The following is a 19,806-nucleotide window of genomic DNA, read 5'->3' on the forward strand; positions in this document are numbered from 1 at the left end:
TTTACATTGCTGCACCATTACCAGTCATCCATTTTTCTTCAGCGGGAGAGTACATATACTGAAAATTTTACATACTGTAGAGACTGATAAAATGCCAGACCTCTCCTCTCTGTATTGTATGAGATGTGACAAAGGAGAGCTGGAGTTTACAGACGCCAGTTCAGTGAGGGGCAGGGAAGAGATCAAGCTGACAACAGAAAAGTGATGGCCAAGGAAGAGATCGAGTTAACAATAGTACAGTGAGGGCCAGAGAAGAGATCATGTTAACAGCAGCACAGTGCGAGCTAGAGAAGAGATTGTGTTGACAGCAGCACAGTGAGGGCCAGGGAAGAGATCAAGATGACAGCAGCACAGTGAGGGCAAGGAAGCAATTGAGTTGACAGCACAGTGCGAGCTCGAGAAGAGATGGAGTTGACAGCAGCACAGGGCGAGTTAGACAAGAGATTGCGTTGACAGCAGCACAGTGAGGACCAGGGAAGCGATTGAGTTGACAGCAGCACAGTGAGGGCCAGAGAAGAAATCCAGTGCCAGCATTAGAGTGACAATCAGAGAGGAGATCGAGGTCACAGCATAGGTAGAAAGGGATGATTTACAGAGGTGGTAGTATGAATAGTTCAGTTAGAATCCCATCTGTATATGTCCACCCTTTGAATATGTTATTAGGCAAAGGAGCTTGTACAGGCTATCAGATCTTCAGTGAGCTACTTCCAACATTAGCTTGGTCAAAGTGAAAAAATGATCATTATAGTCAATTAGAAGCTCAACTATATCCCCCCAAATTTTTTGTTTTTCTCGATTGTAATGAAAAGTCCTACTAAAATTAGTACAATTCCCTGAGAAGTATATAATAATGATTGAAGCATAGATAAAAAATACCTGGATTTTTCCCAGTTCTCCTGTGCTCTCCATCCTACTGGCTACATTCACAGTGTTCCCCCAAATGTCATACTGTGGTTTTTTAGCGCCAATCACTCCAGCAATTACAGGTCCATGGTTTATACCTAAAAAGATTATACAATCCATCATTGTCATCAGCACCACGAAACACAACACCTTCAATGCTGCTTGTCTGAAAAACAATTACTTGAGCAAAAAAACAATCAAAACAAAAAAAAATGCACTTCTCCTTTTATTGTGCACACAGCCCAATAAAAATGTGCAAAATATCCCTGGTATTGTTAATCTGCAGTCTGCGGTCATGTACTGTGATACACAGAGGCTGCAGAAGCTATAAGGGTCCAAAACATGTAAAATAAACTCCCATTGGGAAAGTGATTTTAGCCAAAAAATGAATGCATTTAGCAATAAAAATGCTTTGAAAGTGACAATATCCTTTAAAGGGGTTGTCCAGTACTTTAATATTGATGACCTACCCCAATCATCAATATCAGATTGGTGAGGGTGCGACACCCGGTTCTGTCTTAGATCAGCTGTTTCCAGTACCAGATAAATGTGATCACTTCCAAAACACCTTCAATTGTATAGTGGCCGCAGCGCGGTACTGCAGATCCACCCCATGTCATATGAGTTGACAGAGCCATGCTGTTCCACTCTGAAACTGATTACATCTGAGCGGCACCTCGTACAGCTGATCGGTGAGCGTGTTGAGTATTACACCTCCTCCCACCTAATACTAAAGGCCTATTCTAAGGATAGGCCATCAATATAACAGTATTGGACAACCCCTTTACGTCATGTTATTTCTCTTTTTACACTCCGGATTTAACAACTCACCAACACGCAGGCGGAAGTTATTAAAGGAATGCCTATTGATTCCATCCAGTTTTTGCATTAGTGCCATAGCGTATTCAACAGTGATTCCTATTTGTGCGTTCTGTTTTTCCTGATCCTATAACAAACAATCAATCAACATTCTATATAAGAGAGATGATTCAAAGGCATAGAACTACTTAGCCGCCTTCTAAACAGAACCTTTCATTTTTATTTTCATTTAATTTATTTATATTTTTTTTTTTAAGTTAGACCAGCTACATATGCCACTTTCCCTGCAACTAAACTGAGCAGAACAAAAAGCAAACACACACTAAAAAAGGTCAGAACCAGCTTCATCACTATGATCTGGCAAGACTGATTTGTCTGACCTTCTTAGGCCTCTTTCACACGCCCGTGAAAAACCACGCACGTTTTTCACGGACGTGTCAGAGGTGCGTTTTGAATAATAGCGGGAGCAGATACCCAAAGTAATTGAATGTGATTAGCAGGGTAAAGATAAAATATAACTTTAAATAATCCTATTAAAAACAGGGAGTGAACACAGACAACAAACACATAACGGTGATAACCCAGTAAAGGAGAGCTGTAATAAACAGCAATGATCCGCAAACCTAAACCAGAAAATCACTATAAGCCTGTTAAACAATGTATAAATGCAAAGGCTGAATAATAAATCTTCCACAGTAAAGCAAATAATAGAGGATTGGTCTCACCGGTATCTCTTTTTCATTCAACACCCTGGTAATAATGGGATTGCAGAGGGGGAGCTTAGCTACCACAAACTCCTCAGATGCAGATCCGCTACAGGCGTGCTCCAGTTCTCCCTACGCGTTTCGTCATTTCCAACTCATCAGGGGAGCCTATCTGGACTGTGGAGCCAAGAGTGAAAGACCTCTTGTGCAGAGGTAGACGCCTAACCAGATTGAGGTGAATTAGAGGTTTAAATAGAGGCGGGGAACACAAAAGTGCTCTCATTGGTTGTCAGAGGTCATGTGACCGCATGGAGTACGAACTAAGTACTGCGCATGCGCCAGTTATAAAAGGGTAAAGAACCGATAAAAATAATGACAGGATGATGACATGATCCTGATGCAGCGTGGAAATAAAAGACCGCACGCTGCGTTTTGAAAAAAGACACATAGTTTATCAAACAGACTGGAGGCCTGAACGCGCGTGCGCACCCGGCCAGACGGACCGGTCATGACAACGAATGCGCGCCCGATTGTATACATAGCAACGGGGGCCCGGGCAGCAGCCGCACGTGGAGCGATCACCTGAGTAAACAGTAAATTCTACTGGGTGGTGCTGCAACAATGACTGGCGAGTGGTAAACTCAGTGTACAGAGCACGCGTGCCCCACTCATCTAACGCCGTCCATGGAACAGGGAAATAATAATAGCCCAGACAACCTAAGATGATCACAGCAGAGTATAGTAGTGTGCCTGATGGGGTGCTAAAAGGGCATGGGGGTCACATGAAAGGCATAGAGGGTCACCCCTGATAAATAGGCTCAAAAAATGGTGTCAAAAACAGGTGAAATTCACACCCGCTGACAGACAGTTGCTTATAGCCTTTGTTAATCCAAATCAAAATTGGAGGTGCGTTTTGCCCTCCGTGAGAAGTGTTTATGGCACACGTGTGTTCTCCGTGTGTTATCCGTGATAACACACGGAGAACGGGAACTTTCTGCTCACCTGTCCCTGGCGTCGCTGTCCGTGGTGCTGATCTTCGGTCTCCGGTCCTACCGATTCCTCGCTGCTTTAGCTTCCAGCCGCAGTGAAGTGAATATGCAATGAGCATAATGAGTGGTGGTCGGAAGCAAGTGACAGCAGCAGCAGAGACAGGAGGGCTGGAGAAGGTGAGTAAAGGTTTTGGATTTTTTTCCCTCCAATACGTGTGTTTTCTCCGGCACGTGTCACACGGAACACCTCCGTGTGGTCAGTTTGCGTTCCGTGTGACACCCGTGATGTCTGAGAAAAACGGACATGTTGACATGTGGAGCACACGGACACACGTATGCTCCACACAAACACGGTCCATGGCAGAACACGCACGTGAGCACAGACCCATTGATTTTAATGGGTCTATGTGTGCCCGTGTCTCCGGTACGTGAGGAAACGGACCAAACATGTACCGGAGACACGGACGTGTGAAAGAGGCCTTACACACAGATTTCACTGCCACTAATGACTGAAAGTAAAAGTGAAGGTAGAGTAGAGATGCGCTGTCTCGGGTCCTGGGAGATAAGCTCTGCGTATATATCTGGTACAGATGCAGAGTGGTGTATGTGACATACTGCTCACATGCTGCAGCTCTCCTCTCACTGCACTGTTATATCATTATTTTTGACAGACATTGCTGTGAGAGAAGAGCTGCAGCATGTCATAAACACTACTTTGAATTATTCCCTGTTACCTGGCATAGATTCAGAGCATTCTACGTAATAACACCGCAAAGCTGTCCTGCACTTTTCAGTAATATCTCAGTGTGATAAGGTTAGACACATCAATATTACTAGATCACAGTGAGAAGGCTGGATTTGACATGTTCTATTGGCGTGGTCTTTTTTTTCTCTCCTGTATGTTGCCTTTCATTTATGATTGGGCGAAGTCATGCAGGGGAAAAAGTACACATCCCCAGAAAGGAATCTCTTAACTAAACCATGTAAAGCTTTACATCCAATATCTCCATCATAGAGATGATAAATAAAAAACATAATAAAAACTGTTTTATGCATATGTTCAGCCACTTTGAGCATGCTAATCTGTGATAATATACCTGCTTATTTTCTTGGCCAGGGGTTACAGTCAGGCCTGTAGCTGCCATGTAGGTGCTTCCAATTGTCTTAATTTTCTCCACACCACTGAATTTTGGTTTCATTAGAAGCTGGGAGAAATTATGGGGAAAAAAATAAATTATATAAATCTATCGAAGTACATTTTGTACAAAAAGTTGATACTAAGGCAATAAATACCTCATCAAAATCAGCGATAATCTCATTTAGAAGCCGCAGACACTCCAGGCCTTCCTTGTTGACATCACACTCTGTGTAGAAGACCTTAAACTCTGGCACGGAGGCGAACATCACACAGACACAATCATAGGACTGGTGGTACAGGTCCTGGGGGCAAAGGATACAACATGAGCAAAGCTGAATTCACACTTGCCATGTCCTAACAGAACGGTCTCGGTAATGAGAGGTATTCTGATCTTAGGAAGTGATGGCCGGGGACAATCATGATAACTATATACTTCTGTACAAAAGGCGTTTCTAGACACTTGTTGCAGTGTGGGTCCATACAAATAAACAAAGCCGGCGGCAGTAAGTCTTTACCTCATTCATGTTGTTGTCCACAATAAAATACGCAGCCACGTGTGCGGGAAGGACATTTTCTAGAAGAAGGCGATTCAGATTCTCCATCGTTTCAATCTCTTCGTCCTCCTTCCTGAATTTCTTCTTCCACAAGCAATCTAGCCTAGAGTAATAGTCAACCTAAAACAGAGACGTTAGTAAGACTACATCTGGTCCTATTTAGGTAGTCATGTACCGTATTTTCCCATCTTTCCAGCCTTCCTTTTACCCATGGGCTGGTTTGGCTGACTTATTCCTTCCACCCACATACACATTCACGCTCAGCTTTTCCAAGCAGGCATGACCTCTTGAGATGGAGAGTATGCGCCCCTCACCTCCCATGATAACATAGGGTCAACTTTTTGACAATTAACATTTTAGATGGTTCTTTCCCCTAACATCTGCAATTAAAGGAAACATTGGAAGGCTCCAAATCCACATTATATGGTTGGGTTCGGCTGAATCAAAGTGAAGTGCCGTTCACACATTGTGACTCTCGCTTCAGTGGCCTCAAGTCTTCCGTGCATTAATATGTTTAGCAATTGGGTGTAATAAGGTATTTTGTCCTGCCGGAGATATCACAAGGGCAATGTATGGCCAACAATGCTGCTCCTGGTGATCAAAACTGATCGCTGGAGAAGTTAGTAGTTTCTATTTAAAAAGTAATTGTATTAGAGAGGTAACACCAATAATGGGAGAAACAATATAATTATGGCAAATCTGTGGCATCTATGAGCCACTATAATATTAATTTATGCTGCAATCATTCATTTTCTTACCTGTCGTGCCAGTAAAACTAGTGTCAAGTAGAATAAAGAAAGGTAAAAGCAGGACATCCTCTGTAGGTCTTTCAGGATCCCAGCCGTACTGAAATTACAAGAAAAGTAGTACATAAAAGGATAAAGGTGCATATACGTTCATATATAAATTAGATTATGGACCCTGAAGCTGATGATCTCCTAAAAAATCTTTAGCACCACATGGCATTCAGTGGGAGCCAAGTATGATCCCTTCAGGACAGTAGACAACATATCTGATCTATCATAAATACTATGCCGATGGGTTGGCGTAAATTGTTACATCAAGTTTTAGACTTATGCCACTGTTTGCGGCTCACTTAAAAAAACGTTGCATAAAGTAATCCAAGCAATTTTTAAATGCATCAGATTTAAAACCCATACAAATATAAAGACACCAACCTCACCAAGTTTTTCACATGAAACTCTACTTAAAGATGTTTTCCACTACTAAAGTTATTCCCTTTCTTTTATCCTAAAGCTGGGTTTACACACTGCAACATCTCAAACGACATCGCTGTAACGTCACCGGTTTTGTGACGCAATAGCGATGTTGTTTGCGATGTTGCAGTGTGTGAAACCTATCAGCGACCCGGCCCCTGCTGTGAAGTTGTAATCGTTACAAATCGTTCAGGACCATTCCTAGGTCCTTTGTTTCCCACTGTGCAGCAAGCATCGCTGGAAAGTTTCAGTGTGTGAAAGACTTTGCAGCGACTTTGTTAGCAACTTCCCTTTCTGCTTATCAACGTCCCCAACAACCAGCTAGGTCGCTCTGCAGGTCCGGATCGCTGTTGCGTTGTTGGCCAGGTTTGCCTGTTTGACAGCTCACCAGCGACTTAGCAGAGACTTAGGGAGGTCGCTGTTACGTCACAAAACCGGTGACGTTACAGCGATGTCCTTTGCGATGTTGCAGTGTGTAAACCCAGCTTAACTCTTCCTAACTAACACTTTCCTCGTGTACTTCTGCTATCTACTCTGCTCCTGTAAGCTGATCTCTAAAGCTGGGTTTACACACTGCAACATCGCAAACGACATCGCTGTAACGTCACCGGTTTTGTGACGTTACAGCGACCTCCCCAGCGACATTGCAGTGTGTGAAACCTATCAGCGACCTGGCCCCTGCTGTGAAGTTGTGATCGCTACAAATCGTTCAGGACCATTCCTAGGTCCTTTGTTTCCCGCTGTGCAGCATGCATCGCTGGCAAGTTTCAGTGTGTAAAGGGGACTTTACAGCGACTCCGCGGCTCTGTCTGTGTAGCGTCCTGATTAGCGGTCACCGGTGAAGGATTCACCGGTGACCGCTAATCCCCCGAGTGACTGAAGTGTCCCCCCCTCTCTCATACTCACCGATCCCCGATCACCGGCGCTGCACGGCGTTCACTCTGCTCCAGCGGCTTTTCCTTTTTTGAAAAAGCCGGCCGCTCATTAAACAATCTCGTATTCCCTGCTTTTCCCCGCCCACCGGCAAATATGATTGGTTGCAGTGAGACACGCCCACACGCTGAGTGACAGCTGTGTCACTGCACCCAATCACAGCAGCCGGTGGGCGTGTCTATACTGTGCAGTAAAATAAATAAATAAATAATTAAAAAATCCGGCGTGCGGTCCCCCCCAATTTTAATACCAGCCAGATAAAGCCATACGGCTGAAGGCTGGTATTCTCAGGATGGGGAGCTCCACGTTATGGGGAGCCCCCCAGCCTAACAATATCAGTCAGCAGCCGCCCAGAATTGCCGCATACATTAGATGCAACAGTTCTGGGACTGTACCCGGCTCTTCCCGATTTGCCCTGGTGCGTTGGCAAATCGGGGTAATAAGGAGTTATTGGCAGCCCATAGCTGCCAATAAGTCCTAGATTAATCATGTCAGGCATCTATGAGACACCCTCCATGATTAATCTGTAAATTACAGTTAAAAAACACACACCCGAAAAATCCTTTATTAGAAATAAAAAACACTAACAAATTCCCTCATTACCAATTTATTACCCACAACAAAGCCCTCCTTGTCCGCCGTACTCCACGGTCCTCCAGCGTCGCATCCAGCTCTGCTGCATGCAGGTGACAGGAGCAGCAGAAGACACAGCCGCTCCTGTCACCTGCACGCAGCTAATGAAGAGAGCCGTGTGATCGGCTGAGCTGTCACTGAGGTTACCTGGATCCAGCGGTGGATGCAGCGGTGGCCGCGGGTAACCTCAGTGACAGCTCAGCTGATCGCGCTACTCACCTCATTTGCTGCGTGGAGCTGACCGGAGCGGCAGTGAGTAGCGCGATCAGCTGAGCTGTCACTGAGGTTACCCGCGGCCACCGCTGCATCCACCGCTGGATCCAGGTAACCTCAGTGACAGCTCAGCCGATCACACGGCTCTCTTCATTAGCTGCGTGCAGGTGACAGGAGCGGCTGTGTCTTCTGCTGCTCCTGTCACCTGCATGCAGCAGAGCTGGATGCGACGCTGGAGGACCGTGGATTACGCCGGACAAGGAGGGCTTTGTTGTGGGTAATAAATTGGTAATGAGGGAATTTGTTAGTGTTTTATATTTCAAAAAAAGGATTTTTCGGGTGTGTGTTTTTTAACTGTAATTTACAGATTAATCATGGAAGGTATCTCTGGGAGACGCCTGACATGATTAATCTTGGACTTATTGGCAGCTATGGGCTGCCAATAACTCCTTATTACCCCGATTTGCCAACGCACCAGGGCAAATCGGGAAGAGCCGGGTACAGTCCCAGATCTGTCGCATCTAATGTATGCGGCAATTCTGGGCGTCTGCTGGCTGATATTGTTAGGCTGGGGGGCTCCCCATAACGTGGAGCTCACCATCCTGAGAATACCAGTCTGCAGCCGTATGGCTTTATCTGGCTGGTATTAAAATAGGGGGGGACCGCACGCCGGATTTTTTAATTATTTATTTAATTACACGGCACACAGAGCCGCGCGGCATTAAATGAAGTCGGGTGAAGTTCACCTGCTGTCCCCAACGACCAGCTAGTCGCTCTGCAGGTCCGGATCGCTGTTAGGTCGTTGGCCAGGTCTGCCTGTTTGACAGCTCACCAGAGACTTTGTAGCGATCCCGGCTAGGTTGAGATCGCAGGTTGGATCGCTAGAAAGTCTGTGTGTAAACCCAGCATTAGGGGCTTGTAAATACCTTTGTTGTTGTAGCTTTGATCCTTCGGGTCTGGAGACCGGAATCAAACCAAGTGAGTAGGGCATGTCACTGGTGGGGACTGAGAAGAGAGCGAAGTGTGATCTGAGTATGCGTGCCCAGACTGCGGTCACTCACAGAGAGACAGCCCGGCCCCCATCAGTGTTGTGCCCTGCTCAGTTGGTCCATTTTCTGTCTCCAGACCCGAAAGATCAAAGTTACAACAATAAAAGGTATTTACGAGACTGTTCGAGATCAGCTTACAGGAGATGAGTAGATACCAGAAGTAGATTAGTGAAGTGTTAGGGTATGTGCGCACGTTGCGTTCTCTGCAGTGCAGAAAAGAACGCACCCTCTGGCAGACTGGACACTGCATTTGTAAAAATAAATGCATCCGCAACGCATGCATTTTGGATGCTTTTTCCATGCATTTTGCATGCGTTTTGGATGCATTTTTGACAGTGCGTTCCCCCGGCAATTCAGCTCTGCTACATGCCGGCTGACAGCACACACAGAGTCGCGCGATGAGAATGAACTCGGGTGAACTTCACCCGACTTCATTTTCATACCGCGGCTCTGTCTGTGTGTGGTGTCCTGATTAGCGGTCACCCGTGAAGGACTCACCGGTGACCGCTAATCCCTTGAGTGACTGAAGTGAGCAGCGCGATTAGCGCTGCCGTCACTCAGGTTACCCGTGGCCAGCTGGAGTCCTCCACCCGAGACCGCAAATCACCTGTGATGTCATCGCTGATCGCGCGGCTCACTTCAGTTGCTGCGTGGAGCTGATAGAGAGCGGTCGGGTCTGTGACCGCTCGCTGTCAGCTTCATGTGGCAGAGCTGGATGCGTCGCAGGACCTCAAGTGGATTATGTTGGACCTGGAGGGGTATTTGAGGATTTTAATAAAGTGGTGAAAGAGGGTGTTTTTTTTGTCTTTTATTCCAAATAAAGGATTTTTTGGATGTGTGTGTTTATTTTCTTTAACTTACAGGTTAATCATGGAAGGTATCTCTGGGAGACGCCTGCCATGATTAATCTAGGACTTAGTGGCAGCTATGGGCTGCTGCCATTAACTCTTTATTACCTCGATTACCACCGCACCAGGGCAATTCGGGATGAGCCGGGTAGAGTCCCGGGACTGTGGCATCTAAAGGATGCGGCAATTCCGGGCGGCTGCTGGCTGATATTGTTAGGCCAGGGGGCTCCCCATAACGTGGCGCTCCCCATCCTGAGAATTCCAGCCTTCAGCTGTGTGGCTTTACCCTGGCTGGTATCAAAATTGGGGGGGACCACACGTCGGTTTTTTTTATTTATTTATTTATTTTACAGCACGATATAGACCCGCCCACCTGCGACTGTGATTGGTTGCAGTGAGATAGCTGTCGTTCAGCGTGGGGGCGTGTCTGATTGCAACCAATCATAGGCGCCGGTGGGCGGGGAAAGCAGGGAATACCAGATTGAATAATGAGCGGCTGGCATTTTCAAAAGAGGAAAAGCCGCCGGAGCAGTGTGACAGCCGTGCAGCGCCATGCCGGTGATCGGGGATCGGTGACTATGAGAGAGGGGGAGAGACTGACGGACGGACAGAGAGAGAGACGGACAGAGAGAGACCGACCGACCGACAGAGAGAGAGAGACAGAGCGACCAACTGACAGAGAAAGAGACCGACCGACTGACAGACAGAGGGAGATTCACCGACATCCACAGACAGAGATTGACCGAAATTGAAAACCTGCGGTTTTCTAGTCAAAAAAGCATGTGGAACGCAACAAAATGCAGTCCAAGTACATTTTGGTTGCGTTTTGACCCACATCATTGATTTCAATGGGTGGAGAACGCAGCTACAACGCACAAAAGAAGTGACATGCTGCTTTTTTTCCCGCAGCGATTTTGGGCATCCAAAACGCTGCGTTTACAAACGCAGCGTGTGCATTGATTTTTTGGTTTTCTCATAGACTTTGCTGGGGAAGCTGAACGCATGCAATTTGGCACTGAAAACGCTGCAGTACAAAGAAGGGAATTTTGTTTACTTACCGTAAATTCCTTTTCTTCTAGCTCCAATTGGGAGACCCAGACAATTGGGTGTATAGCTTCTGCCTCCGGAGGCCACACAAAGTATTACACTTAAAAGTGTAAAGCCCCTCCCCTTCTGCCTATACACCCCCCGTGCATCACGGGCTCCTCAGTTTTGGTGCAAAAGCAAGAAGGAGGAAAAGTTATAAATTGGTTTAAAGTAAATTCAATCCGAAGGAATTTCGGAGAACTGAAACCATTCAACATGAACAACATGTGTACACAAAGAACAACAGCCCGAAGGGAACAGGGGCGGGTGCTGGGTCTCCCAATTGGAGCTAGAAGAAAAGGAATTTACGGTAAGTAAACAAAATTCCCTTCTTCTTTGTCGCTCCATTGGGAGACCCAGACAATTGGGACGTCCAAAAGCAGTCCCTGGGTGGGTAAAATAATACCTCGTAATAGAGCCGTAAAACGGCCCTTTCCTACAGGTGGGCAACCGCCGCCTGAAGGACTCGCCTACCTAGGCTGGCATCCGCCGAAGCATAGGTATGCACCTGATAGTGTTTCGTGAAAGTGTGCAGGCTCGACCAGGTAGCCGCCTGACACACCTGCTGAGCCGTAGCCTGGTGCCGCAAAGCCCAGGACGCACCCACGGCTCTGGTAGAATGGGCTTCCAGCCCTGAGGGAACCGGAAGCCCAGAAGATCGGTAAGCTTCGAGAATTGGTTCCTTGATCCACCGAGCCAGGGTTGATTTGGAAGCTTGTGACCCTTTACGCTGGCCAGCGACAAGGACAAAGAGTGCATCCGAGCGGCGCAGGGGCGCCGTACGAGAAATGTAGAGTCTGAGTGCTCTCACCAGATCTAACAAGTGCAAATCCTTTTCACACTGGTGAACTGGATGAGGACAAAAAGAGGGTAAGGAGATATCCTGATTGAGATGAAAGGGGGATACCACCTTAGGGAGAAATTCCGGAACCGGACGCAGAACCACCTTGTCCTGGTGAAACACCAGGAAAGGGGCTTTGCATGACAGCGCCGCTAGCTCAGACACTCTCCGAAGTGATGTGACTGCTACTAGGAAGACCACTTTATGCGAAAGGCGTGAGAGAGAAATATCCTTCAATGGCTCGAAAGGTGGTTTCTGAAGAGCCATCAGCACCCTGTTCAGATCCCAGGGTTCTAACGGCCGCTTGTAAGGAGGGACTATGTGACAAACCCCCTGCAGGAACGTGCGTACCTGTGGAAGTCTGGCCAGGCGCTTCTGAAAAAACACAGAGCGCTGAGACTTGTCCCTTAAGAGAGCCGAGCGACAACCCTTTTTCCAATCCGGATTGAAGGAAGGAAAGAAAAGTGGGCAAGGCAAATGGCCAGGGAGAAAAACCCTGATCAGAGCACCAAGATAGGAATATCCTCCACGTCCTGTGGTAGATCTTGGCGGACGTTGGTTTCCTAGCCTGTCTCATAGTGGCAATGACCTCTTGAGATAACCCTGAAGACGCTAGGATCCAGGACTCAATGGCCACACAGTCAGGTTGAGGGCCGCAGAATTCAGATGGAAAAACGGCCCTTGAGACAGCAAGTCTGGTCGGTCTGGTAGTGCCCACGGTTGACCCACCGTGAGATGCCACAGATCTGGGTACCACGACCTCCTTGGCCAGTCTGGAGCGACGAGGATGGCGCGGCGGCAGTCGGACCTGATCTTGCGTAACACTCTGGGCAACAGTGCCAGAGGAGGAAACACATAAGGGAGTTGAAACTGCGACCAATCCTGAACTAAGGCGTCTGCCGCCAGAGCTCTGTGATCTTGAGACCGTGCCATGAATGTCGGGACCTTGTTGTTGTGCCGTGACGCCATTAGGTCGACGTCCGGCATCCCCCAGCGGCAACAGATCTCCTGAAACACGTCCGGGTGAAGGGACCATTCCCCTGCGTCCATGCCCTGGCGACTGAGAAAGTCTGCTTCCCAGTTTTCTACGCCCGGGATGTGAACTGCGGGTATGGTGGAGGCCGTGGCTTCCACCCACATCAGAATCCGCCGGACTTCCTGGAAGGCTTGCCGACTGCGTGTTCCTCCTTGGTGGTTGATGTATGCCACCGCTGTGGAGTTGTCCGACTGAATTCGGATCTGCTTGCCTTCCAGCCACGGCTGGAACGCCTTCAGGGCAAGATACACTGCCCGTATTTCCAGAACATTGATCTGAAGGGAGGACTCTGTCGGAGTCCAGGTTCCCTGAGCCCTGTGGTGGAGAAAGACCGCTCCCCACCCTGACAGGCTCGCGTCCGTCGTGACCACAGCCCATGATGGGGGAAGGAAGGATTTCCCCTTCGACAGAGAAGTGGGGAGAAGCCACCACTGAAGGGAAGCCTTGGCTGCCCGTGAAAGGGAGACGTTCCTGTCGAGGGACGTCGACTTCCTGTCCCATTTGCGGAGAATGTCCCATTGAAGTGGACGCAGATGAAACTGCGCAAAAGGAACTGCCTCCATTGCTGCTACCATCTTCCCTAGGAAGTGCATGAGGCGCCTCAGGGGGTGTGACTGGCCTTGAAGGAGAGACTGCACCCCTGTCTGTAGTGAACGCTGTTTGTCCAGCGGAAGCTTCACTATCGCTGAGAGAGTATGAAACTCCATGCCAAGATATGTCAGTGATTGGGCCGGTGTCAGATTTGACTTTGGAAAATTGATGATCCACCCGAAACTCTGGAGAGTCTCCAGAGCAATGTTCAGGCTGTGTTGGCATGCCACTTGAGAGGGTGCCTTGACAAGCAGATCGTCTAAGTAAGGGATCACCGAGTGTCCCTGAGAGTGTAGGACTGCTACCACTGCTGCCATGACCTTGGTGAAGACCCGTGGGGCTGTCGCCAGGCCGAAAGGCAGTGCCACGAACTGAAGGTGTTCGTCCCCTATGGCGAAACGCAGGAAGCGCTGATGCTCTGGTGCAATCGGTACGTGGAGATAAGCATCTTTCATGTCGATTGATGCCAGGAAGTCTCCTTGGGACATTGAGGCGATGACGGAGCGGAGCGATTCCATCCGGAACCGCCTGGTTTTTACGTGTTTGTTGAGCAGTTTTAGGTCCAGAACAGGACGGAAGGATCCGTCCTTTTTCGGCACCACAAACAAGTTGGAGTAAAAACCGTGACCCTGTTGCTGAAGAGGAACAGGGATCACCACTCCTTCCGCCTTCAGAGTGCACACCGCCTGAAGAAGAGCATCGGCTCTCTCGGGGGGCGGAGATGTTCTGAAAAATCGAGTCGGAGGACGAGAGCTGAACTCTATCCTGTAACCGTGGGATAGAATGTCTCTCACCCATCGGTCTTTTACCTGTGGCAGCCAGGCGTCGCAAAAGCGGGAGAGCCTGCCACCGACCGAGGATGCGGTTTGAGGAGGCCGAAAGTCATGAGGAGGCCGCTTTGGGAGCGGTTCCTCCGGCGGTCTTTTTAGGACGTGACTTAGACCGCCATGAATCGGAGTTCCACTGATCCTTCTGAGGCCTTTTGGACGAGGAGAACTGAGACCTGCCCGCGGGCCGAAAGGACCGAAACCTCGATTGTACCTTCCGTGGTTGAGTTCTGTTTGGTTTGGACTGGGGTAAGGATGAGTCCTTTCCCTTGGATTGTTTAATGATTTCATCCAATCGCTCACCAAACAGGCGGTCGCCAGAAAATGGCAAACCGGTTAAGAACTTTTTGGAAGCAGAGTCTGCCTTCCATTCACGTAGCCACATGGCCCTGCGGACTACCACCGAATTGGCGGATGCTACCGCCGTACGGCTCGCAGAGTCCAGGACAGCATTAATGGCGTAGGACGCAAACGCCGACGCCTGAGAGGTTAAGGACACCACTTGCGGAGCAGATGTACGTGTGACTGCATTAATCTGCGCATGACAAGCTGAGATAGCTTGGAGTGCCCATACGGCTGCGAATGCTGGAGCAAAAGACGCGCCGATAGCTTCATAGATGGATTTCAACCATAGCTCCATCTGTCTGTCAGTGGCATCTTTGAGTGAAGCCCCATCTTCCACTGCAACTATGGATCTAGCCGCCAGTCTGGAGACAGGAGGATCCACCTTAGGACACTGAGCCCAGCCCTTGACAACGTCAGGGGGGAAGGGATAACGTGTATCCTTAAGGCGCTTGGAAAAACGCTTATCTGGACAAGCTCGGTGTTTCTGGACTGCCTCTCTGAAGTCAGAGTGATCCAGAAACATACTCAATGTACGCTTGGGAGACCTGAAACGGAATTTCTCCTGCTGAGAAGCTGACTCCTCAATTGTAGGAGCTGGTGGAGAAATATCCAACACCTGATTGATGGTCGCTATAAGGTCATTCACTATGGCGTCACCATCAGGTGTATCTAGGTTGAGAGCGGCATCAGGATCAGAATCCTGATCTGCTACCTCCGCTTCATCTTCCAGAGAGTCCTCCTGCTGAGACCCCGAACAGTGTGATGAAGTCGAGGGAATTTCCCAGCGAGCCCGCTTAGGCGGCCTGGGACTGCGGTCCGTGTCAGAGACCTCACCCTGGGACCTATGGGTCACCCCAGGAGCACTTTGCTGCTCCAATTGAGGGGGGGCCTGGGGTCAATGATTGAACAGTGCCCGGGGCCTGAGTCACCGGTCTGGACTGTAAGGCTTCTAGTATCCTAGCAGACCATTTATCCATACTCTCAGACAGTTTGTCAGCAAATACTGCAAACTCCGTCCCTGTCACCTGGACAGTGGTAGCAGGTGGTTCCACCTGGGCCACCAGTAGCAGAGGCTCCGGCTGAGTAAGTGCCACAGGGGCCGAGCATTGCACACAATGAGGGTCAGTGGAACCTGCCGGTAGTATAGCCGCACATGAGGTACAGGTTGCAAAGTAAGCCTGTGCTTTGGCACCCTTGCTTTTTGCGGACGACATGCTGTTGTCTCCTCTGAGTACAATCCAGGAGGGTATATAGCCAAAAATCAACAGTGCGACCGTACAGTGTAAATGTATAGCATATAAGCATATATATATATATGTACACTTCGGCACTCAGTGGGGCCAGCACCTCAGGTGCTGCTTACCGACCGCTCAAAGCGGTTGTGTGATCACCAGATTCCCTGCCTGGGCCTCCCAGAGCCTGTTGTCTCTCCTCTCCAGCGTCAGAAGTGCTGACAGGAATGGCTGCCGGCATTCTGTGGGGAGGAGGGGGCCGTGGGCGTGCCCTAGAAAGTGCGGGAATCTGGAGCCCCACTGTGCTGAATGAGGGGGGATGAGGATACAAAGTATGCTCCAGCCCTCAGCGCTGACGTCCTGTGCAGCGTCCCGCCCTTCCCCTGACTGGCAGGCCTGGGGGCGGGAATATGCGATACTAGGCCGCAAAAGCCGGGGACTAAAGTTATAAGCGCGGCCGGCATATAAGCGCGGCCGGCGCGGTAGTCCCCGGCGCACTAACACACCCAGCAGTGCTGCAGTGTATATGGCACAAGCGCTCCATGCGCGGTCCCCACGGGGACACAGAGTACCTCACAGTAGCAGGGCCTTGTCCCTGATGATACCCGGCTCCTGTCCAGCAGATTCCCCAGGGGCTGCGGAGGGAGCACGGTCCCAGTGCCTGGAGACCGATTAGGATCCCACTTCACCCAGAGCCCATTAAGGGATGGGGAAGGAAAACAGCATGTGGCTCCTGCCTATGTACCCGCAATGGGTACCTCAACCTTAACCACACCGCCGACCAGAGTGGGGTGAGACGGGAGCATGCTGGGGGCCCTGTTATGGGCCCTCTTTTCTTCCATCCGACATAGTCAGCAGCTGCTGCTGACTAAGATGTGGAGCTATGCGTGGATGTCAGCCTCCTTCGCACAAAGCATAAAAACTGAGGAGCCCGTGATGCACGGGGGGTGTATAGGCAGAAGGGGAGGGGCTTTACACTTTTAAGTGTAATACTTTGTGTGGCCTCCGGAGGCAGAAGCTATACACCCAATTGTCTGGGTCTCCCAATGGAGCGACAAAGAAACGCAGCGTTTCCGCAGACAAAAACGCAACATTCGCACAGAGCATTAGGGGTACTTTGCACACTACGACATCGCAAGTGCGATGTCGGTGGGGTCAAATTGAAAGTGACGCACATCCGGCATCGCAGGCGACATCGTAGTGTGTAAAGCCTAGATGATACGATTAATGAGCGCAAAAGCGTCGTAATCGTATCATCGGTGTAGCGTCGGCGTAATCCATAATTACGCTGACGCGATGGTCCGATGTTGTTCCTCACTCCAGCAGCAGCACAAATCGCTGTGTATGAAGCCGCAGGAGCGAGGAACATCTCCTACCGGCATCACCGCGGCTCCCGTAGGATATGCGGAAGGGAGAAGGTGGGCGGAATGTTTACATCCCGCTCATCTCCGCTCCTATTGGCCACCTGCCGTGTGACGTCGCAGTGACGCCGTACGACCCGCCCCTTTAATAAGGAGACGGGTCGCCGGCCAGAGCGACGTCCCAGGACAGGTGAGTCCATGTGACGCTGCCGTAGTGATAATGTTCGCTACAGCAGCTATCACAAGGATATCGCGCTCGGCATCGCAGCATCGGCTTGTGATGTCGCAGCGTGCAAAGTACCCCTTAGTGAGGAAGAGTTAGGACAAAAGAAAGGGGATCATACTAGTAGTGGAAAATCTTTTTAAGCATCCTCGTACAATCAGGATTTAAATTTTTCTTACTTGGAAAATATGCTCTTGTACACTTTTTAGGTCATTGCCATCTATTGCCTTCATGCACTTGTTTGATGTAATTTTGCACAATTTCGCTTCCTTAGAGCAACTGAGGTTTGCACAGAAATTCTCTAAGAGATAACACTGTACATGTGAAATCCAATGCAGGATCCAGATTTTAGCAAGTTTTATTCAATATGCTCACAAAACAAAATTCCAAATTCAGCAAAAAAGAAAAAAACAAAAAAATGACAGAATGGCTTAGAAAAGCCTGACCCAGGGCTTAACTTAGATTTAGCTTAGTGTCAGGCTTGTGCAAATGTTTTCTGCTGATATTGGATTTTAGTCTTGTGAGTATATTGATTAACACTTGCTGGAAAATGGATCTTGTAATTGTTTTGCACTATGTACAGCTTTATCCCATAGAACAATTGAGGTTTGCATAGTAACTCCCACAAAAATCCTCAAAGGAAGTGGAGCCATGCAAAATCCGATTCCATTAAAAAAGTGTGTTTAACTGAAGGAAGTCAACGACCAAAAAACTGCACAGGATCGGTCTAAGACGTCTAAGGCTATGTGCACCCGCTGCGTTTTTTTGACGCTGCGTTTTTGACAAAACGCACTCGCAGCAAAAAAAACGCGGCAAAAAAGCATGCGTTTTTACCGCGATTTGGTGCGTTTTTGGTTGCGTTTTGCTGCATTTTTGATATCTGCGTTTTTCTGCGTTTTTCCAATGCATTGCATGGGGGGAAAACGCAGAAAAACGCAGTAAAGAATTGACATGTCCATTTTTTTTTTAAGCTCAAAAACGCGGCTTAAAAAAAAAAAAAAGTTGTGTGCGGACAGCAAAAATGAAAACTCAGACTTTGCTGGGGAAGCAAAGTCATGCTGTTTTGAGGCCAAAAATGCACCCGAAAAACGCGCAAAAACGCCACGAAAAACACACTATGTGAACTTACCCTAAGGGTATGTGCACAAAACATGCTGCAGGAAAACGCCGGTGTTTTTTCTGATTCTTCTTCGTTGGAGTTTTTTTTCTCGATTTTATGACAAATGCTGATTTTACTCGGATGCTTTTGGAGGGTTTGTTGCCACAACGTAGAGGAGTGTTTTTTCTGGGGTTTTTTATTTTTTAGAATTAGTGATTTAAGAAATAAGTTTGGACTCCGGTTCCCGAACCCTGCCAGCTTTGTTGATAAATTCAGGTTGTGAGTGATATATTTTCATCTATTTAAAATATTGTTTTTTTTATTCAGTATATAGCTGAAGTTACTGCAATAAATTTGGTGGATTTTCATACTGGCCATTCTAAGAATGTACTAAATAATCAAAATAATAGACAGAATTAGTAAATTTGTCCCTGTTATTGCACCTAGACATTCAATGCATTCAGCTTTTGCCACAAGAAGACTTCCACCCATCGTACCTGTTGCTTGGGAAGGCTCCCTTGAATATGTCCGCGTGTGTATGGAAGATGATCACATTGTACACGATGAAGGCAGCGGATAACAGGAGCATCTTTAGCTCAAAGGACATCCGCAGAAAGATAGAACATGCGATGAAACCCAAAATACAGCAGTATATATAATACTGGGGGGAAAATGAAAATGACTTATTTTAGACATTATATAAATTTAATAAATACACAGAAATATTCCTAAATTACAGAACTCACCGGGATACTTTGACAGTCGGTTTCGGGGCTCGCCCTACTGCAGTTCTGCAGCGTCTCATCTAGTGGCTGGAACATAAGGGGCATCAGTTTCATGACATATTTCGAGTACACACAAAGTTGTTTGAGACTTTCAAAAAACTATGATTTTTTCAAGCAGAAGCCACTTCAGGAAATGCTTTTTTTTGGGGGAGGTTTTAGAAGCAGTTTTTCTTTTTTCTTGGAGAATTTCCTAAAGCATATTTCAATATTTTGTTGGTTTTTTTTAATAATTTTTTAGCAGCAGTTTCCTACACGATTCACTTCAAAGTGGTGACACACACTTTAATTTTTTCACTATTTTTCAAAACCTCTTCAGGAAAAAAAAAAAAAAAGCTAAAAAAAAACCTCATATGAACAGCAACGTGAGTTTTCCCATAGAA

At 47.9% G+C, this 19,806-nt stretch overlaps 1 protein-coding gene across 7 annotated transcripts in view; it reads right to left on the reverse strand.

Annotated features, from left to right (window-relative positions):
- The window catches only part of ADCY7 (adenylate cyclase 7), a 225,804-nt gene that overhangs the window by 4,559 nt on the left and 201,439 nt on the right, over positions 1 to 19,806 (reverse strand). For all 7 annotated transcript variants that reach the window (XM_075325745.1, XM_075325741.1, XM_075325742.1 and 4 more), the window contains 8 exons: positions 19,388 to 19,453; positions 19,139 to 19,302; positions 5,866 to 5,953; positions 5,069 to 5,227; positions 4,709 to 4,855; positions 4,513 to 4,620; positions 1,735 to 1,849; positions 877 to 1,001 (listed from right to left, as the gene is read on the reverse strand). In XM_075325745.1, the coding sequence (XP_075181860.1) occupies positions 877 to 1,001; positions 1,735 to 1,849; positions 4,513 to 4,620; positions 4,709 to 4,855; positions 5,069 to 5,227; positions 5,866 to 5,953; positions 19,139 to 19,302; positions 19,388 to 19,453 (972 nt within the window). The remainder of the gene's footprint in view (positions 1 to 876; positions 1,002 to 1,734; positions 1,850 to 4,512; positions 4,621 to 4,708; positions 4,856 to 5,068; positions 5,228 to 5,865; positions 5,954 to 19,138; positions 19,303 to 19,387; positions 19,454 to 19,806) is intronic.

Source organism: Anomaloglossus baeobatrachus, chromosome 10 (assembly GCF_048569485.1).
Source record: "Anomaloglossus baeobatrachus isolate aAnoBae1 chromosome 10, aAnoBae1.hap1, whole genome shotgun sequence".
NCBI classification, from domain to species: Eukaryota; Metazoa; Chordata; class Amphibia; order Anura; family Aromobatidae; genus Anomaloglossus; species Anomaloglossus baeobatrachus.